Source organism: Amblyomma mixtum, chromosome 1 (assembly GCF_055824585.1).
Source record: "Amblyomma mixtum isolate Tamu chromosome 1, ASM5582458v1, whole genome shotgun sequence".
Taxonomy (NCBI): Eukaryota; Metazoa; Arthropoda; class Arachnida; order Ixodida; family Ixodidae; genus Amblyomma; species Amblyomma mixtum.
In genome coordinates, this window is record NC_143012.1 from 29,346,007 (window position 1) to 29,364,805 (window position 18,799).

At 45.0% G+C, this 18,799-nt stretch overlaps 1 protein-coding gene across 3 annotated transcripts in view; it reads right to left on the bottom strand.

The window, feature by feature from the left end:
* Kank (KN motif and ankyrin repeat domain-containing protein 2 kank) overlaps positions 1-18,799 on the bottom strand; it is a 60,756-nt gene that overhangs the window by 4,426 nt on the left and 37,531 nt on the right. The window contains exons 3-14 of one of the 3 annotated variants that reach the window (XM_089547160.1): positions 18,186-18,323; positions 17,420-17,559; positions 15,545-15,706; positions 12,340-12,562; positions 11,662-11,822; positions 9,644-9,844; positions 4,772-6,426; positions 3,327-3,414; positions 2,435-2,584; positions 2,267-2,365; positions 1,159-1,272; positions 265-465 (exon numbers count right to left, since the gene is read on the bottom strand). In XM_089547160.1, coding sequence (XP_089403286.1) covers positions 265-465; positions 1,159-1,272; positions 2,267-2,365; positions 2,435-2,584; positions 3,327-3,414; positions 4,772-6,426; positions 9,644-9,844; positions 11,662-11,822; positions 12,340-12,562; positions 15,545-15,706; positions 17,420-17,559; positions 18,186-18,323 — 3,332 coding nt within the window. Of the gene's footprint in view, positions 1-264; positions 466-1,158; positions 1,273-2,266; positions 2,366-2,434; positions 2,585-3,326; positions 3,415-4,771; positions 6,427-9,643; positions 9,845-11,661; positions 11,823-12,339; positions 12,563-15,544; positions 15,713-17,419; positions 17,560-18,185; positions 18,324-18,799 lie in introns of all 3 variants that reach the window. The other 2 variants (XM_089547157.1, XM_089547163.1) reach the window with 2 other exon arrangements.

Sequence of the window (18,799 nt, forward strand, 5' to 3'; positions counted from 1 at the left end):
TCACTGCTTCTAAGTACTTATTCCAAAGTAATGGGCAGAGACCAGAGGGTTCCACCCTGTTTCAAATGCTCACAGCAGTTCATTTTCGTGTACCATACAAACAAGCACACACTCTGGAAGCTGAGTCGTGTTCAGTGCAGTAAAAGCACAAATAATGTAGACAAGAATGGACACAACAACTACTGACATACACACCGTCAGTCAGGCACTTGTGTTCTTTACACCTGATGTCATTTGTAATGATTCCCGTGCAACACAACTTACATTATCTGCAAGACTGACTTCAGTGTCAGGGTGTGCCAGCAGAGCGCGCACAATTTCTATGTAGCCGTGCTCGGCAGCACACATGAGCGCCGTCGATCCGTCATTGTCCTGCACGTTCGGCTCGGCACCAGCATCCAGGAGCAGCTTGATCATTTCCAGCCTTCCATGACTAGCAGCCAGCATCAGGGCTGTCTGGCCATTCTGCAACACAGGTGTCCAAGAATTTCGCCGCTTTTACCACTACTGGCACTGCCAACATGTGCCATCTCAAAAGGAATGTTAACGGAGAGGGCTGCATACATGCAAGGTTATCACAGCTCTATATCAGCCAGCCCTGAAAGGGTTGACTTGTCAGGAGCTTTATGCCGATTGCTGATAACCACGAGAGCTTTATAGATTTGCTGCACACTCTATAACGAGTGAAGAAGATAAATTGAACATCTCACACAGCATGCTTAAGTTTGTCGGTGATTTCAGAGACTTCAGCATTGAAGTGAAACTACAAAGAAAGCTAGCTAGTTTGCGTACTTAATTTGAGCAGTGTGCTACGCCAGCCTACATTAACATGAAAAGACAACATGAACAGGTAGAATACAAAAAAACAATGCAAACCAGCTAAGTAGCTAACAACAAGAGTCATCAGCTAGTGCTCAACCAAACCTTCTATGCCCAGCGTAGTTCACTGCTCAAACTGACCAGGAACTGATCCCTGCCTAGTCCTTCAATCTGTTACTTGGCAGCACTCGGAAGATTCTTCAAGTATGTTTCATATAAGCTTTATATAAATGCACCTTATTGCATTTCCAGCAGTGTTTGCAAGCCAGAAGACAAACATGCACCAAGTTTTTGTGCCTGTTCTCTTGCATGCACACAGAGAACTGCTTCGAGCCTCACCTGAATAGCCTTGGTATTTACATCCCCAAGTTGAAACAGCCGCTGAACCACGAGCCGATGCGTGTCGTTTTTGATTTCAGCCAGAGAGACCAGCATTATACAAGTGTACCCTGCCTGAAATGAAATGAAAACATGCCATGGGCCTGCACCTGATGTCGTTTGAAGCAAGCTACTAAAACACTCAAGACTTATCTGGTCAACAATCAGCACATATGCCCAAGCTACACACACTGCATGATGTTCATATATGTTAAGAGCTATTGCTACAATGACTGCAACAAATTACCTCCCACCAAGCAGCAAGAATTTTTCACACAAAAAAAGCATGAACCCAGTAGTAAGAGGTTATGTAACGATCAAAATCACATGGTTTCTCAAGTGTCAACTCGCAGACAAGTGCCAAATGAAAAGGTTCAATATGTCACTGTTAAAGAAATACTAAGCACAGTTCGCTTTTGATTATTGATGCAGCCCAATGTGCTTGACAAAAATTTTCCTTTCATGCCCAAATCATCCTTTATGTTATAATCGATAATTCAATTTTGCATCTGCCATGTTGCAGCAACAGCAAAAGTGCAAAAACACTGGTGCACAAGACAGAATGACTCGCATATAATACACTACTTATGTGCAAGCCCATATGTGACGGCACTGTATATGTGAACCATTCTGTCTCACATGTCCACCTTTTTGCACTGTTTTTGTCACTGTGTCTCACAGACTAAACAAGGCCTCAACCTCCATATGTGCCATGTGTGATAAAGCCCAAAACACTCCATAATGAGTAGCCAGAATTCACAACAGTCCTGTGCTTCCATCACTCAATGCCACAACAATCATCTGAGGAAACAGCAGAAAGAACTGCGGAAGCTACAGAATTTAGAGAGGTAGCTCACACATTGAGTTTATGACTGCCACATAGGTAAAGCACTCAGATTTTTCTGCGCTGTTTGCGATAAGCAGATCAGACTGCCGCTCTGTCTTTATCAGAGCACTTGGGTCTGCAAAATGGCAGCCACCATGGCATCTGTGTACCACTCATCTAACCAAATCTGCAACCAAAACTGCTAACCACAACTAACTGCACTGGCAGCAGTGCTGAACCAACCTTGTTCTGCTTGCTGACGTCGCACACCTTGGAGTCCAGGAGGATGCTCACAACATCAAAGTTCCCGTGGGAGACAGCATAGTGGATGGCCGTGTTTCCCTGCATATGAGATGAGAGTCCACTGTTAGAGCGACGGCTTTTTTTTATGGCAGGTATAAGTATACGTACGTTCACATCAGCCATGTTAACGATTCGATGAAGCAGGTGACGAGAGTACTCCTCGAACGTATCCATGTAGTCTTCAACCACATTGGGATCTGCATCAGCAGGGCTTGAAATCTGGAACCATTCTTGCTGTATCAGTGACACGGCCGTTTTCTGCAAAGAATTGAGACATGCTCATCATACTCTTTAGGCAGCAGCATTCTGGCTGATTGCAGTGTCATTGTCAATGAGGTGGGAAGTCTCGCTGGCACCAAAAGTCTATATACCATAAAAGCAGTGATTGGCATGTGTAACAATGCTGATGGCTTCCGCATCTTGCCAATACCAAAGCAATGCATACCCACATCTCATTATGCATATGTCCCATAGTGCACACGTCCCATTGCGCACACGTCCCATAGTGCACACGTCTCATTGTGCAAACGTCCCAATGTGCAAACATCCCATTGTGCAAACGTCCCATTGTGCAAGCGTCCCATTGTGCAAGCGTCCCATTGTGCAAGCGTCCCATTGTGCAAACGTCCCATTGCGCAAACGTCCCATTGCGCACACGTCCCATTGCGCACACGTCCCATTGCGCACACGTCCCATTGCGCACACGTCCCATTGCGCACACGTCCCATTGCGCACACGTCCCATTGTGCAAACGTCCCATAGTGTATACATTGCATTGCATTGCATGCCTCAAGTGATCACATGCTCAATTGTGGCGTCACAGCCATCAACTGGCAACTGAAACTACAGAGGAAAAAAAATCTAATTACAAATTATGTTTACTAAAGTCATACGTATCATTCCAGAGCAAAAACACACTCCGAAAAATTGTATTTCCACTTCTTCCAGTTAAAATATGAGCAAAAGAACTCGAAGCAAAAAGACGGATTAATGGACTCACGAGTTTGTTGGGGTCCCCCCTCTCAGGCTTCATGAGGTAGTCATTGAGAACCTTGCAGGCTGCCTTCACCTCCTTGCTTGGCTCATGCCTTCATGCACAAAAATCAGAAGAGGGAGCATTGAGGCCTGCTTGACTGCTCGCAGTCAGAATTAAACCAGAGATGTTCAAGATGTGAACAATCATAGATGTGTAAAGCGAGCTATGCACAGCAGTGCAAAAACTCGCAGTCTGCCTGGTGCAGCTAACATGCAAAAATACCGATATAAAGGAGGTCGAAAATCATTCAGCTACATAAACACAGAGTGGTTAATATCATGCAAGCACGGTTACATGAGGTACGGTTCACCAAAAGGTTCACCATAACCACGGTTCACTATAACCACTGAGCCACCGTGGTGGCTGCAGTGAAGGAATGTTCTAACTGATGACAGGTTGGTTTCGTTAAACAAACCACACATGTATTGGAGGCAACAAAAATGGTACTAGACCAGAATGATTTCATGTCTATAAAATCCAATCAGGAAAGTCCGAGCAGTTAAGTAACATGCATCTCCCCACTCAAATAGTCATCCCCAAACAAAATCTTCAAGATGATGTTAAAGCTGGTTAAGCCTCATTTTACTATAATGCAGCAGACCCCCCTTAAGAACTTAGGTGATATCAGAAGTTCGAGCCCCTAAAAACGATATGTAAGCATTTTTTGCCCTTCGATAATGAAAAGGTATACGATTAAATTTAGCGAATAAACAAAACAACCTTCCAACTATGCTTCAGATCGTAATACAGTGTCCACCACTAGACGATACGGTGTGGCACGGTACAGTGTGGTACGGTATGGTACGATATAGTACAGTATAGTACATGTGGTGCCCAGTGTCTCAAATCCCAGTCTCAAAGCCACATATGGGCTACCAGAGATGACATGGAGGGCTCCAGATAATTTATGACCACCTGGGTTCTTTAACATGCAACACTCCACAGCACATATATGCATTCATATTTCATATCTCCATTAAAATGTGGCCACCGCGGCCGAGATTGAATCACACGAACTTGTACTCAGCAGCTGAACGCCATAGCCACTAAGCCACTGCAGAAGTGAATAGGCTTGGGTGTGTTGGTAATACATCGTAACTAAAGAAACATAGCGCAGAAACAAAAAGCCGATGGTCATGAATGGGTAATGCAGTTTGGTAACTATGGTCGTACATGTAGACCTGCTACAGTGCCTTAAAGAAACATAGTGCACAAACAAAAAGCCGATGATGAGAGTCATCGTCGTCTTTTTGTTTGTGCACTATGTTTCTTTAAGGCACTGCAGCGGGTCTACATGTACGACCATAGTTACCAAACTGCATTACCCATTTATGACCAGCCTTTCATGGCAATGGAGGCTATCACTGCTTAAAAAAAAAAATTAACAATAAATGGGTCTGCAGGCTTACTTTTCTGCTCTCTCCGTCACCCTGGCTGGCGGTTCCCTCAATGGCAGCTGACCTGGAGTTCCCGCCTTCTTGTCATCGGTGCTCCCAAGAAGCGTGTGCCTGTCCTCAAAGGATGGCGGAACAGAGGAAGCACGAGGAGCCGAGGGTCTTCTCGGTCCTCGACCTGAGAATCTTGGAATGCGAGACTGCAGGGTGGGGAGCGCGGGATCGAGCACGTTCTTGTCTATGAAGTCCTTGGCAACAGTGGTGATTTGGCAGCTGCACTTGTCGCACAACCGCACGCCCCTGACAATGTCCGGAGACCGTGCCTCTTCCATTGAAGATGTCATCAGTGTGCCCACGGACTGCATCACGGGTGGCTTCTCTTCCGACGTTGACTTCTCCATGCATGCGTCGCAGACAACACAGTTGACATCATAGTCGCCGACACCGATGGTCTCAGTCTGCTTCAGCTCGCACTTTTCGCAGAGCACATCTGTAACGGAGCTGTCGCCACACCCTCGAGAGGTTTTCTCTGGCTGTAAGGAAATGGTGAAACCCGCATCCCTCCGGCTGATGTGATTTCCAACCGCGACCGATCGCTGACGGAGCTGGGCACAGCGGTCGCACACGACTTTTCTCACGTCCGAAATACCTGTTCCAGTTGAAACAGTGAATGCCTTCGCCTCAACCGTCGTGACCTGCAGTCCGACGTGCCGTCGCTCGACAATATCAGCCTGAAGCATGACGTCGCGCTTCCGCACGGGCCCAGGAGAAATCTGGACGCCAACATTTCCTCTCAGGACTCTCTGCGTCTGTGCCCCCACACTTCGCGACCTCCGCGGACGCTGTGGACTTTCGATTGGAGGTGGTTCAACCAGCTGCGGAGTGGAGACAGACACACCAACACTCGACGTTGACACACTTTTCGTGTTTGTGGCACTGTGGGTGAAGAGTCGTTTAGAGCGTTCCTCACAGTGTGCGCAGGGCCGTGATTCCGGCCTCACTGACGTTGGCTCGCAGACATCAAACGTCAGCTGCTCCAACTTTTTGCGCACGTCCTTCACAGGTTCGGGATCTGTTGTGATCCCTCTGCTTTCGAACTTTTTCTTACTTCTCTCTGAACACCGTGTACAACTGTGATGCAATTTGGCCCGTGGGATGTACTTCCAATCTGTGTCTGTATCATGCGCCGTCAACTTCTCCTGACTGCCTTCACCATGACTTGGGCTATGCTTGGGAGACGTCGGAAGGAGTTCACCGTTGTCACCGACTGCAACTGACCTTGTGCTGACCGAGCATCCCACACTTACCGTCTTCTGAACCCGAATGGCGCTTGGCTTAGCACGGTCTAAACTTCTGCTCGGACGCAAAGGTGGAGACTCTGGGAATGGTTCGTTCTCTTTCACACTTGGTGCTGAGGAATGTGTAGAACTGGCCGGGATGCCAACCTGAACCTTGGCATCTGAAGTGCTCGCTTTTAGTGGGGCTGGCGTGCTTTGGTGTTCCAACTTTCGGATGAACTGGTCAAGGGCGTCGCCAGCGGCATCTTTCTTTGGTGGTCCCAGGATGTGGTTATCACCGACGCCTACAGACCGGTGGTCCAGTTCGTTTGACTTCGCTTGCAGCTGCAGCATAAGGAGCCGCCTCTCTTCTTTCAGAACTGATAACTTAACCTGACCATGCAGGAAAGGAAAGAAAAAGAAAGCTTGTGAAGTCTGATCACATGGTGGCCCGACCTTAACTGCAGTTGAAACTTTCACTACCTTCCACTTCATATATGAGGAAGGCAACAAAAAATACCAATATTGGCAATAAAACACTTCACGTGTGCAAAGCAAAGCTGTATATCATGCAAAAATTTCTAGGCCAGTAAAAATCCATGTGACTGCTGGTTAGTTGTTAAGAGCACTATGTTCCAAGCTCAAAGCAAGAGAAAAATGGACAGACACATTACTCATCTACACAGACATGCAAGGTTCACTAAAACGAAATGCAACAACTGCCTGCATGCACAGCAATCAAGCCGCGGGAGTTAATGGTTTTATGGGGTTTAACGTCCCAAAGCGACTCAGGCTATGAGAGACACCGTAGTGGAGGGCTCCGGAAATTTCGACCACCTGGGGTTCTTTAATGTGCACTGACATCGCACAGTACACAGGCCTCTAGAATTTCGCCTCCATTGAAATTCGACCACCACGGTTGAGATCGAGCCCGCGTCTATCGTCGCAGATGAGCACCATAACCACTGAGCCACTGCGGCGGCACGTGGGAGTTAACGGATGCCACATATATCACAATAATAATAAATGAATGATAAATAATAAAATGACAAGTAAGTGGAACTACCGCATTTACTCGCGCAATGAACCCACTTTTTTCCAAAAAATTTGACATCAATCTGGGGGAAGGGTTCATTACATGGGGAAAAAAAAAAGTTTGCACACATTTTTTTTTAGTACAAGTTGAAATTTCATAATGCACACCATTCCGACCATAAACTTGAATGCACTCTATCCTAACCACCCGTTTGCATGTTTGTCCACCATCAACAAAAGCAAACACACGGCTGACACGCTGAGTCACCTATGCTCGTGTCACCAGTGTTTGGCATCATTTGCTTCAAAAGATTTTTGCTGTATCACTACACAATCCTACAATTTTGTGACAGTCAATGGTGACGGCCAATCGCGGCAAAATAGAGCAAACAAGCTGAACACTGGCCCTGAAGGTCACTTGTGCGTTTTTTACGCGAGGTTAAAGAAAGAAGGTAATTCTCAACAACAAAAATGAGGGGTGGGTTCATTATATAAGTGGATACCAAGTTACTAGCAGTATAGTCTTAAAGAATTCAATACACGGAGAATATAAAAGCACAAAAACTGAAAAGCTGATGCTAGCCTTTTTTTTTAGGTTAGTTTATGGGGTTTAACGTCCCAAAGCGACTCAGGCTGTGAGGGATGCCTTAGTGGAGGGCTTCGGAAATTTCGACCACCTGGGGTTCTGTAACGTGTACTGACATCGCACAGTACACGGGCCTCTAGAATTTCTCCTCCAAAGAAATTCAGCCGCCGCGGCCGGGATCGAACCCGCGTCTTTCGGGCCAGCAGCCGAGCACCATAGCCGCTGAGCCACCGCGGCGGCTGCCTTTTTTTTTTATTCTAACAGCTAAGAATTGAATTCCGAGAATCAACTGGAATTGTTCTATAAATCAGTTAGATTGGTTAAGATTTTCACTAGGGAGTGAAGTGAGACTCTAAATAAGAAATTCTGTTTATTAAGGGGACAAGATTTTGTACCTCAGTTTTGTAACCTGCTTTAATAGTAGCTTTGTGAGCCTACATAACACGGCACACTACAGTGATGACTTAATATTAATTCAGCGTTATCCTAGTACAATTCTAGTGTTACGCCAAACAAAACTGCATCCTCTGAGAAGCTAGATAAGAATAGTTTTACACCCAGTTAGTTAGTTATATTGATTTTAATGACGCAAAAGCAACTGAGGCTATGATGCGCCAAAAAAAAAAAACAGATTCCAAGAAAGTCTATCTTTACGTAGAAATGCTGATAACATACATGCGGTAGCACATTACGCTGTATATAAAAAATAAAAATAAACAAGCACAAGTTGCTGCCCTACATTGAATGCCATTACAAGCTGGTTTTTATTGTCACAGCTGCACTCTCTCAGATCTACGAGCAGACCCTGTTATGCAGTATTTTCTGCTACCTAACAGCACGAACATATATGTAACTGTTCTCAACCAATAGTGGTGCCCTGATTCATACCAAGTTCTTCATGATATATTAAAGCATTGTAGTGTTATCCTGGTCAAAAAAAAAAAAATATGGAGGCCTCTCAACATGTATACGAGTTCTTTGAGACATGATACACATATATACATTCACACGGCGTCGATGTTGACGAGATTTTATTGCTATAAATTTGGGTCCGTGACCATGCTGTCTGTATCTTCAACTGACAAAAAGGACAAGATGCTCACCCTATGTGCAGTGTTATAGCAATAACCTTCCTTGCCTCTTGAAAATAAAGCTTCACGAGATTTGGGATTTTATATGTACCACTGACCAGCAAAACCTCAGACAGCCAACACGCTGACCACATAAATTCAACCACACAGTCAGACCCTTAATATTTTAAGTTTAAAACTTCTTCCGCCCACACAATTCCTCCTGCTACGAGAGTACCAACTAGTCCAAATGGCATGAAATTTCCCGATTCCATTAGTTGCCTTATTAAATACACCCCGTCTATTCCCCCTGCAAAGACATCAACACTGACTAGTTAAATATTTACCATCCAACCTAGACAAACTCACAAACTAGCCCAGCTGGTAAAAAAACCCTAAACAAACTAACTAGCCCAGCTGGTAAAAAACCCTAAACAAACTAGCCCAGCTGGTAAGAAACCAACCAACCTAATTCGATGCTTCATTAAATATACCCCATCCACTCCCCCCTGCCATGGCGTCAATACCGACTAGCCCATTTTAGTGAATGATCAATACAAACTAGCCCAGCTGGCCCAAAACCAACCAGCACTTATTCATTGCACTCCACTGTGTCAGCGACCAAAGACAAACTAGCCCAACTAGCCCGGAACCAATCAGCCCCTATTCACTGCACCCCACAGTGTCAGCAACCAATACAAACTAGCCCAACTAGCCCGAAACCAATCAGCCCCTATTCACTGCACCCCACTTCATCAGCAACCAATACAAACTAGCCCAACTAGCCCAAAACCAACTAGCCCAAAATCAATCAGCCCCTATTCACTGCACTCCACTGTACAAACTAGCCCAACTAGCCCAAAACCAACTAGCCTAAAACCAACCAGCCCTTATTCGTTGCACCCCACTGTGAATATACCTGCAGCAGTGGTATGGTCTTGACCTCATCTTCAAGCTGCATGATTCGCTTGAGACTCGTGGCCATGAGCTCCCGTACGCTGGTTAGGGCCGCACGGTTTACGCCTAGCGGGTTGTTAGGGCTCGCCTCTCGCGCGGCCATCGTCGTCCGAGGGGCCGGGTGACGCTGGCCTGCCGCCAACTGCGCCCGCCATCCCGGCAGCTGCAAGCACATGGCACGGTGCTCTTCCAGCAGTGACCACAGGTCAAGGAGCGCGGCCATGCACCCAGACAGCATGAGGAGAAACAGCAACAGGGCCAGGAGCAAGACGCTCGCCACCAGCGCAACGCACATGGCGCCTGCTGCTGCTGCTGCGCCCGCCACTCTGACGGTGAGTCGCCCAGTGTTTGCACTGCCCACAGCTGGGGCACACACAAGCCCTCATGTTCTGCTGGGGGCAGCCATGTTGGCTGCCACAACCTCCTCTTCCTCAACAAAGACAGGGCCATGGCACTGATGATGATGATGATGGAAGTGTCATCTCTACAGCCATGTTTCACTACTGTCGGTCCTTCCTCTGTGTTCGTGCGCTAGATTGCTTAAAAGTGCTTGTCCTCCTCAACTATGTTTCATACAACAATGAACAACAATAAAGAAGACGAAGGTAGAAGGTAAGGCTCCAATGAAAGAAAGAGGAAATTACTTTTTGTAGTTCTAATATATTTATATGAGCTTGATAGCAGTGAGCATGGGAGCACTGGCGCTGATGTTCTGATTATTTGCAAGAATTACAGCATGTACATCACCCTTACAAAAAAATAACGAACCAACCGCAGTGGTTATGACGACTATGAATGTGCTGATGCTCATGTCTCATTGATTCCAATCCTGCTTTTTTTGTTTAGACAATTTGTTCTGCAGATTTTATTTGCATCATTCTGTATTAGACCTTCCCAGTGGGCTTGATTCCAATTAAATCTCATCTCATACAGAAATAAGTGCTGATGGTGAAAAGTAAGATATAAAGAGAAGATAATGAAGTCTCCTTTAAGTCACTGCTCATTGGTTATTTCAAATTATTTGGAAATGAAGGTTGTGATGGCCCGACTAAGCGTAAAAGATGGTGCAACATGTCGCTCGCACAAAATAATAGGCCGTGAAGGCTTTATCAGCATATGCACACTGTCTGTGAATGAACAGCACAAAAAAGATGCATTCAAAACGCCTACAGCCAGAAATGTCTTTTGAGCACTATCTTTTCAAGGTGTCAGCACTGGGTTGTTATGAGCTCTTGCTAGTGTTGATGCAGAGCATAGGAAAAAAAGAAGGAAGAAGTTGCTGGGTCATGGAGGAAGTGTTATGAAGCCACTGTTTGGCCCACTTTCCTAACAAGCACTGCAATGATGACAGCAAGACATGCACGTTAGAGAGTGCATGGCACCTACAACTGGGCAGAGAAGTCAAAGCAGCAGCTAAGGTGACTTAAGAGGCACTTATTCAAGAATATTCTTTACTAAAACGAAAACACAACTTATGGTTGGACTACTAGTGTTTTTAGAAAGGAGCTAAAAATGTGAAATATGCCTATGCAGCTGTTATGCCAAACATAAAGTTTGCTGTACACTAAATGGTCACACAAAGAGTTGCAAGGTTTACAATTCTCAATGCATGTGGCTTTTAGTGCATGGCAACTGCCAGCAGGTATCTCGTGCCTCTAGACTCTCCCAAATTCTACAAGCACATCCCTTCCACAGCATAATGCGGAACACAACATCGACCACTGAACAGTTTATGAAAAGGTCTACGGAGTGTGCTGACAAATGCTGCCGGTGCAAAGGCGGCAACAATGGCAGTTATTAACAGCTCATGTAATGCTGGCAATGTTTGAGCCCTAAACAATGAAAATGTAGCCTGTATCGCACTGTGATTTCAGACATGCCAGAACAACTATCTGAGTGTTTTTGCATGCAATTTCGTGATAAAAAGCTCCACAACTGCAACAATGTTGACTGCGTTCGATTACGCCGCTATACACTTACGTCGGGAACAGCACTGGATGAGTTTGTCGACAACGAAGATATGGAGCTGGTGGACCCGCTGCGCGAACGCGTTGGCCCAAAGACCATGTCTAGAATCTCGTTAGCCTTGCGCTGCTCAGCCTCCGGCCAATGAGAGATTAGCCCCGAGCTTTGCGTTGGCTCTGAAGAGAGATGACGTGGAGCAATCAGTCAAATGCCCGCACATACAGGCAATCATCAGTTGTGTGAATCAGCCACAGAACAACTCTCATCCCAAATATCCTTGGAAGAGAAAGCGCACATGTATAAAGATATGTTTAAAGCTCACTTAAAGACTTGGTTGAACACTCCCTTGAAAGCTCGTTTTAAAAAACAGCTTAAAGGATCATTTGGAGACACATTTAAAGATGAGTCTTAATAATGTGAAGACTTGCTAGGAGACTGTCCCCTGCAACCAAGCTTCACTGCACAATCCACCCGCTACGCTAGACAGCAGTGGAGAGCGCCTGTGTCGGAACAATGAGCGCCATGCATGGTGTGAATGCCAAATCTGAAAATAAATACGATTGCCAAAACCACACCATGACACAATCGCAACTGCTCCTTACGTAGGTAGAGTCAACATAACTTGAAACCTCATCTCCACTTACAACAGCACTTGACAAAACAAGAAGAGGCATCTAGCACATGCGATCTTACCAGCAGCGTCGGGAGATACCGTCGCTGAATCTGCATACTTGGGCGCATTTCGAAGCAGGTCGACCTTCTGCAGCTCACTCTCAATCTCGTGGCCGTCGTCGAGGTGCCCATTTCCTAGGCCCTTCTCGTGGCTGTTGAGGACGTCCTCAAAGTTGCGGAAAACTTCGTTCAGAGTGTCGTCGTTCGATGCAAGCAAGTCAGGCGGTGGTGCACTTGGAGGGGCCTTTGGAGCAAAGTCGCAAAGGGAAAGACAGAACAGCGAGAGTTCAGCACCTTCCTCATTACTGATAGCCCAAGGTGCAATATCTGCCCGAAATATACACGGCAAGTAGTGGCTGGCCACTTTTGCTGTATACTGTCTATAGGAAAGCACTGTCAAGTAGGAGAGCTCCATCCATAAATTGCACACTCGTTCAACTATCACATGCCTTCACAAGAACAAATACAGAAACTCTGGCAAACTGATTTCTGCCGTAAGAATTTTTGTTGTTTCGCAAAGACAAAAACAAAAAATACACAGGAAAAAAAAAAGCTGCTAAACATCAGATAATGTGGCTTCACTAGCTGCTTGCAGTAAACAGCAGTCACAAAAGCAGCTGAAGCCATATGTTTATCACAGAGTGTTGACATAGCCTCAGTACTTTATTGCAGACAGGGGTAATCTGAAAGTAAGTCACAATCATGAATGTTAATATCATCGGCTTGTGTCAACATGCCAAAGATAATTATTCAAGGACAGCCTTAAAACTGACTTAGAGAGGTCTAATGAATCAACAGTAGCTGAGTTGTTTAATCAATGAAACATTTATCAAGATGAATCTCAAAGGATCTGAAACAATGTAGGTTACACACGGAAGCCGGGTGAGAGCAAAAAAAAAAGAAAAAAAGATGGAAAATGTCCTGCAGCATGCGAATGCAACTCAAAATATTACACCGTAAATTATTAAATGCAATCACACCAGTGCAGGCAGCCTCTGTTTCTCTACACCACATTCAGCGATTCACAAGAAATGCAGTTAAAGATTGTTCATTTGATAAAGCGATGGAATGAGCAAAATGAAGAAGCAGAAAATAAATACATTGAACTCCCAAGGGTACTTTAAAGATAGTACTTCTAGCTGTCATGCATTTTTGTGCTTACATTATCAATGAAAATAATGCGAATATAAGCCGCCAGCCAAAGAAAGTAAAATGTGTTGGTATGCATCCAAGTTTGACTAACAACACAACAGAATGCCAATCATACAAAAGGCAACATCACTTACTATCAAAAGCAAACGTGATAACTGACAAAGCAAGTCGCTGTCAAGCAAGATTAACAAATGATGCGATTTACCTCAGGATCACCGTTATCGCCTGCTTCAAAGCAACAAGAACGTCCACACCTGCTTTTTTTCCGCCTATCAGACATACGTGTGCCCTCGAGGATCCGACGGTCACTCAACACCACGGACTAAGCACAACTCAAAGAGCCTGCTTTCGGAGATGCAACAACATGTAAAGCTGCGGACTTCACAGCAAAACACCGAATGGAAGATTCACAAAACAGAGAGGGAATGCGGCTCTTATCTCTCTTTCCCATGTAATCTGACATCGCTGCACAAAGATTTCAGCATTCATATCAAAGCAGCTCAACAAGCCGTCAATAAGGAAGCCTCTGAGATAACAAAGATTATAAGCACAATGGTGCTCACTTGGTTCTATTACTGAACAAGGACGAGATAAAGTGAAAATGAAGTACAAAGCGTGGAAACAAAGGACATTCAAGTGCAAAGGAAATGAGGTATGTGACTGATGATCAAATTGCAGCTCATAATGGCTACTGGGCCAAGCAACAGCCTAAGTGCTGAGAATGACAGGTGTCACAGGAAAACACGCTGTTCGCAGGCTCCTAGCTGGCCCAAGTTCAAAATTGTCTTTGAACCAACTATTTAGGTCAATCTCACTTGCGCAGTCACATTTGTTACTCTGTCTAAGACTGTTAGCACTTATCTTCTTATCCAGGAACGGATTTATAGGGGGGTGGTTGGAGCACCCAAGTGCCCCCACCAAGAAGGACCCATAAATGCACAGATCCTTATCAGTCTCCGAGAGACAATGCTATGCATCAAAATCATTGCACTGTTACCTCACTGGTGGTGTCAACAGAATAGAATGCTACAATTGGCACTTCAGCACTGTAGAGAGATAAAAGATAGAAGCTCAAGTTCAGAGCCTCTACCCTACTTACTTTACTTTACATGTATTTACATTCGTGTTTCCTTCATGAGAAGAAAAGAAAAGCACTCCGGACTAGCCCTTTGTATTCTTTGCACTGTCACGCTACTTGAATGACCTCATCCGTGAATATTTTTTTAAAGCCCTAATGGGCAAGTTCCAGCACTACATTAATGCCCTGCACTGCTTGGCTTCTAAGCTAGCTTTGGAAGTGGAATAGATAGGCCATTGGCTAGCGCAATTTCACCTATGCAACATAAAAAAAATACATATCACATGTGAGCAGTGATATGTATTGGCACGGGTTTCTTTTATTTTGGATCCATGCCCAAGGTTCAGCCCCGAGGCACAATCAAACATTGATTGTTTCTCTCAGTTCATCCTGCCACATTGCACTGCAACGAAAGTTACTTTTAGTGCCTTCAAAAAGAAAAAGAAAATGTCCTGAGATAGACTGATTAACATGACTGATTGATATGAATGCGACGGATTAATAAATAAATTTTTGCACACAAAAAAAATACTGCAGCCTACGTGACGCACCTCAGAAATGGGCTCTGAACTAATTCTGACCACCCGGAATTCTATGATACGCACGAAAACTTTGGTATATATGAGCAGCCTTGATCTGCATACTCATGTTCATGATGATGATAGTGAATTTTTATGGTGTGCAAGGGCATTTGTGGGCAAAGAGCACCATGGCACAAGGTTTCCTTTTCTACCCAAGGTGGGGTCAGAGACCCATTTCCCAAGCATTTCACCCTGAATAAGCCGAACACCAGGCCAGGGGAAAACTTGTACTCATTGTATCACCGGTGGGTACCACCCGGCGGCACTGGGGGTCGAACCCTGCACCCCCCGCATGCAAGGCGGATGCTGAGACCACTCTGCCACCGCTGCGGTCATACTCGTGCTCAGAAGATGAATACCGTAGTTGCTGAGTCGATGTGGTGAGTTGTGAAGTGAAGGCAGCAAATGTGCCCACCTTTGTCAGAAGCGGTTCCAGTTTTCTAGGCGGGGCGGCTATGAGAGCGTCCTGTTTGGCCACCTCATTGTCGATCATCCCGAGGTACGCCTGCAGCGACTTGCGCTGACGCCGTCGCTCCCTGCACTGCTGTCGAAGCTGATCCATGTTGCTCCGGGCCGCCTGCGCCTGGGACCAATCACACGCCATCCGCCACACGTGCTTCACTTCTCGAGGTGCTACGTTTAACGGCTTGGGCGATCAGAACAATGAACACAATAAAAAGCTTCGCCTAACAATTACCTGCGCTTCCGAGATCAATGCCAAGTTACCTGAAATCTGTCACGCTCCAGAGCTTCAGCACTGAAGCAGCAACTTTTAGGGATAAAGGAGTGACTACTTCACAGCACGAGCCCCTCATTCCCCTTTCCTCGTCTGCTTAATTGCTTAACGAGGGCCTCGGTTCTGGCAGCCTTGATGCCTTAGGAAGCATAAGAGGGTTCTCACACAGCTTCTACCCTCGCCGTTCGATGACGTTCTACGTCACATCAGCGGTAACTCAGGACGTGCTACGTCCGCCGCTTAAGAGCGCGGGTGGCGCTGGTGAACACTCCCAAGGTTGGGTTATTTGTAAACATAAATACCCCCGAAAGCAGAAGGTTTGACAGCCGTCGCCGTAGCTCAGCGGTAGAGCACCGGAAGCGTAATTCGGAGGTCGTGGGTTCGGATCCCACCGGCGGCATGTGGTTGTTTTTTCTTCTGCTTTTCTAATCAATTAGCTTTAAGCGATAACATTTTCAGTAATATAAATTGATCAACACCACAAAATTAATAAATAAATTAAAAATCCCCTGTGACCCTTGGTTTCTGTGGCTGTTGGCTTCTAGCATATGACACAGTAAGAAAAGAAGGCAAATGGGATGAATGCTAACTCACAACTATTGATTTGAAAAGAATGAGCGTACATATATATACATCCTCAAAATCTTTTCACCACAATAAAGAAACAGAACATTACACACATAATGTCAGAAAACATATTCTTTACGTTTCATGCATGCTGACGTGTCGCTGACACATTCATCAGCCCTGTTATGAAGTGGCCTAAAGTAAATGCTTTTAGAGACTACAAAGACTTAACATGCAGTTTTGTCACTGATGTGATGATAACACAGGAGAAGAAGCAGAGATAATGCAACAAATAATCATAAGTTGCAGTTTTGTCACTGATGTGATGATAACATGGGAGAAGAAACAGAGATAATGCAACAAACAGTCATAAGTTTTCTGATCAAATCATGAGGCTAACACAGTGTGGACTACCTCTTATTCTCTACTAGTGTTAACACTTGCTGTCATTCAATGCTTCTGCTGCTGATTACAATGCATCATGACCAGCACCTATTACTTGTTTCCACCACAGTGTGTTCAATTAGGCTCTGCTCTTTCCACGTAAAGATTTATACAGTATGCTAAACTTCCCATGAACCCTCATGAGCTAAAAGCCAAAGCACTCCCATCTTCTGTAATCCACATGCCCACATTTGAACGCATCACCCTGTCAGGAAGCGCCCGTAGCTATATGTTCATGGAAGGCCGAAATTGCATTTATGTGCAGTTCCTCAATGAAATGGCATAATTCGATCTCAACCTCTCTTCCCTGCAGTCTCTGTTGTAATGGTATGAGAACTAATGCATAATGATCACTGTCAATATCACTGCTGCAGTCTCTGTTGTAATTGTATGAGAACTAATGAACTAATGTGTAATGACAACTGTCAATATCACTGTTGTTAATCACCCTGCACCAGCTTTTACACACCACAAGCCTTTGCAAAGCTTACAACACTGAACTCCCGAAAGAAGGAAACAAAGAAAAAAAAGCCAGCTTCATACCTTTAGCGAATCACAGAATTGCACAAAGTCAAGGTGTATGTGGTAGCCATAGGGGCAGCAGTTGCAGCGTGATCCCTCCCGCGTCTTGAGCTCTGCCATAACCTGATCATGCAGCATGCCAGGTGTCCACGTGTGGTACCCTGGGAGACAGAGGGCCAGGACACGCTAGTTACTAGTTTCACCGAAAATTCAAACAAAACAAACATATCTATGCATGTTTCCGTGGCACTGGTGTCAGACGGAGAGAGGCATCGCACAGCATATGAGTGATGCACAAAGCAGCATAATGAGTCACGCATGAAGTGCCATACACACAACTAGAGACAAAATTTCTCATAAGCAGCATAAGCAAAAGAAAGAACAGTGTGGAACACCTACAAAGTGGTAGGAGTCATCACATGTAATATGATTAGCAGTACGATTAAATGGCTTCATCAATAAAACTTTCCAAATTTTTATGTTCTTGATTGTAGTGTTCCAGTCATTCTTGTTTTTCTGATCACAGAGCAATCTGTTGTCTGACCATTTCAATAATGCAGAGCACTTAATTTAATTAATCCCATTTCATTTCATTTACTGATAATGACAGCCTTTACAGGCTATTACAGGAGTGGAAAAAATTAGAATACATGAACATTCATAGTAGGTAAATTTGAATAAAACAATCTACGATGTCAACAATCCCAGTGCATAGGAAATGCCACCTTCATATGTCGTCATGCATAGCGGAGGCAAAGGTAGAGCTGAAAACTAAAGAGGTGCGCACCCATCTTGACTTTTGTGCGCTTGGGCCTCTGACTTCTGCTGGGGTTTCGTGTGGGTGCCCTAAGTTCCCAGTCGGTCGGAGTGGAGCTGGATGAGCGCAGACTCTCGAGCTTCTCTCGGAGCTCGGACTGGGTTGGAGCTGCGTGAAATAAAAAAAAAAAGCCGAAACATCTAATGACAGACAAAGTTAAGTTAGAAAAAAAAAACGGGCAGGCCGCTCTACTCGACGGTAAAACCCACTGGCAGTTAACCTGCCCCACTTGCTAATGGTAAACAGTCAGTTTCTGGTTGTTCAACAGGCCACAAATGGGTATGACCCAATAAATAACATTAAACCAGTGGGTCCCAGTTGAACAATTCTACCTATGCATGCAGTGTTTAGCCCAACTCCAAGACATGCAATATTCTAGAAAAGTATGCTTGAATCATAACAATTAAACTCGAGCATCTTCTGACACATCATGGGAGCCTTCAACAGTTTTGTGCAGTCAGACTCCCTAGCCAGTTAGCTTACACCTTGAAAGGATTGACAAATGAAAAGAACACATGAAAAATTTAAAGCAGCAATGAAGGCACCTTGCCTTGTGCAGATCGATGCAAGCATTATATAACTAG